Source organism: Lipotes vexillifer, unplaced genomic scaffold, assembly GCF_000442215.2.
Source record: "Lipotes vexillifer unplaced genomic scaffold, Lipotes_vexillifer_v1.1 scaffold1126, whole genome shotgun sequence".
Taxonomy (NCBI): Eukaryota; Metazoa; Chordata; class Mammalia; order Artiodactyla; family Lipotidae; genus Lipotes; species Lipotes vexillifer.
Genome location: NW_006781401.1, coordinates 179,978 through 182,248, shown reverse-complemented (window position 1 = coordinate 182,248; position 2,271 = coordinate 179,978). Strand labels below are relative to the sequence as shown.

Here is a 2,271-nt window from a genome sequence, read left to right as displayed (position 1 = left end):
TAAAAGTGGCCGCAAGAGCGCCTCACACATGGTGGAAGCTCAATTATGTCAGTCCTCTCTCCTTACCTCCTTGAAAGCTTTAGTAAAAGATTCAGAGGAGGAAAAAAGCTCACATGAAGTTATCAGGACCACAGCGAGATAGGGTCACAGAGTGGTCAAGCTGTAGGTGAGTGCAGAGGGTCCAGCCGGGACCCCCAGCAGGGGCTACGCTCAGAACCACCTGGAGGCTGGTAAACAAGTCACATTTCTCCAGGCATCATCGAAAAATCCACTGAAGCAGAAAATCTTGGAATTGGCCCCTGGAATTGTTAGTTTAAAAAGTGTCCCAGGTGCTTTGGAGCTGTTTACTTGGGAACTACTGATCTGGTACAAACCGTCATTTTAGAGAGGAGGCACAGAGAAGTGACAGCCCTGAGTCACGTAGTTAGTTTGGACAATTATTCATTCTTTCATTCGAGATACAGTCACTGAACACTTAACCACATGCTAGACACCGTGCTGGGTGCTGGGGGGTTCAGGGGTGGAAAACCTGCCCCCGGTCCTTGCTCTTACAGAGTTCATAGTCTAGTGTGGACCAAGTAAATAGGGTGGACGATGACACATGGTAACGAACACCTTCCTTCCTAGGCGAAATAGAGGGTGCACTGGCAGAGGGTCCTAGGGACCTGAATTAGATTGGGGAAAGCACAGAAACTCCTCCGAGGAGGTGATATTTCAGGTGGGACCTGAAGGGACAGCAGGGAGAAGCCAGGTGGAGCATGAACGAAGTCGGGGGAAGAGCCTGGCATCGAGGGATGGCTGTCTGCCAGCAGTGGGCAAAGAGGAGCGCCCCGATTGAGGCCACAGAGGCTGGCTGTGGCCAGACCACCTGGCCTTCCGCTTTGGTGACTGTCCCAGAGGCCACGTCTCCTGACGGACAGCTTTCCTCACCCTCTCTGCCGTTGTTCAACAGCTTCTGGGGTCAAGCTCACCCTGGTTCCTTAAGCCAGTCAGACTTTCTCTAACTGGTATCCCCGGTTCCGTCCACAGCAAACAGGCCCCATCAGTGCCACCCTGGTGATGACACGCCCCATCAAAGGGCCCCGGGACATACAGCTGGACTTGGAAATGATCACTGTCAACACCGTCATCAACTTCAGAGGCAGCTCCGTGATCCGACTGCGGATATACGTGTCTCAGTACCCATTCTGAGCCCTGGGCTGGAGCCTCTGACACTGCCTCTCAACAGCACCAAGGGACAGGAGAAGCGAAGGAACCAGAGGGAGAATGAGAGCGAGAAAGACGTGACGCCCTTCCTGCCGAATGTCTCCTGGGGAGTCAGCCCTGAGTCCTGACCACGCCTGTATTATTATAAACCCCATCCCGTCACTTTGAAGGACATGCTTCCCCAGTTGCTATGACACAGTTATCAAAAAGCATTATCATTGGCAACCTAACCTGAGATCGACGGTGATTCTTCAAGGCCTTCAGTTTATTTCCATGTTTTTCAAAGAAAATAGATTAGGTTGGCTGGGGTCTGAGTCCACGTTCAAAAACTGTGAACCGCTTCCTCTCACCTCCTCCAGGCCTTCTTTCTATCTCTCGCTGATTGCTTCCTTGCCAAGGCCCAAAATGCTCCTGGGGATGCTGGGTGTAGCTAGCTTGCTTCTTGCATGTACAGAGAAGGCTATGGAAAGAAGCCACAGCAGGATCTAAGGGTTTTTAAAGAGTCTATTTCAAAGCCATGTCTGGTATTTTCAGCCATAAAAGAAGTTTTAGTTGTCCTTAAATCTGTATAACTGTTTAATCCTTTCTTGTTCATTTGAGTATTTTTTTTTTAATCCGCGGTAGAATTCCTTCAAAAGGCCTTAAAGCACGTGTTATGTTCTGTCTTCCCAAACCCAGTCTCCTCTCCATTTTAGCCCAACGTTTTCTTTGAGGACCCCTTCATCATGCTTTCTTTAGAATTTTTACACAACTGGGTTGGAAGGCAGAGGTCTCCAAACTGATTAAATATTTGAAGAGATCTTGTGTTTGGTTCATTTTGACATCGTAGATGATTGAGCATTTGGGGTTGGTTCTCGTTCTCTTTAGTTTATTGTGTACTGGCTTGAAAAGCTCTCTGGAGAGTGAGATCATCGTTAACAACATGATAAGGAGTGAGGGTGGGGAGAGAAATGGTGGTGGAGGAGGGAGGGGAGAGCATCAAGCCTGAATCTTATTCCGTTCAATTGGAAGACAACAAACAATCCTCCTTGATGTAGATTATTTCCAGGTACTTTTCCAGAATAG

General features: G+C 48.7%; 1 protein-coding gene across 1 annotated transcript in view; it reads left to right on the top strand.

Annotated features, from left to right (window-relative positions):
* The window catches only part of FBLN5 (fibulin 5), an 85,618-nt gene extending 83,613 nt beyond the window's left edge, over nt 1-2,005 (top strand). The window contains exon 11 of the mRNA XM_007454705.1: nt 1,030-2,005. Within this exon, the coding sequence (XP_007454767.1) occupies nt 1,030-1,191 (162 nt within the window). The 3' untranslated portion in view covers nt 1,192-2,005. The remainder of the gene's footprint in view (nt 1-1,029) is intronic.
* Nucleotides 2,006-2,271: the final 266 nt, after the last annotated feature.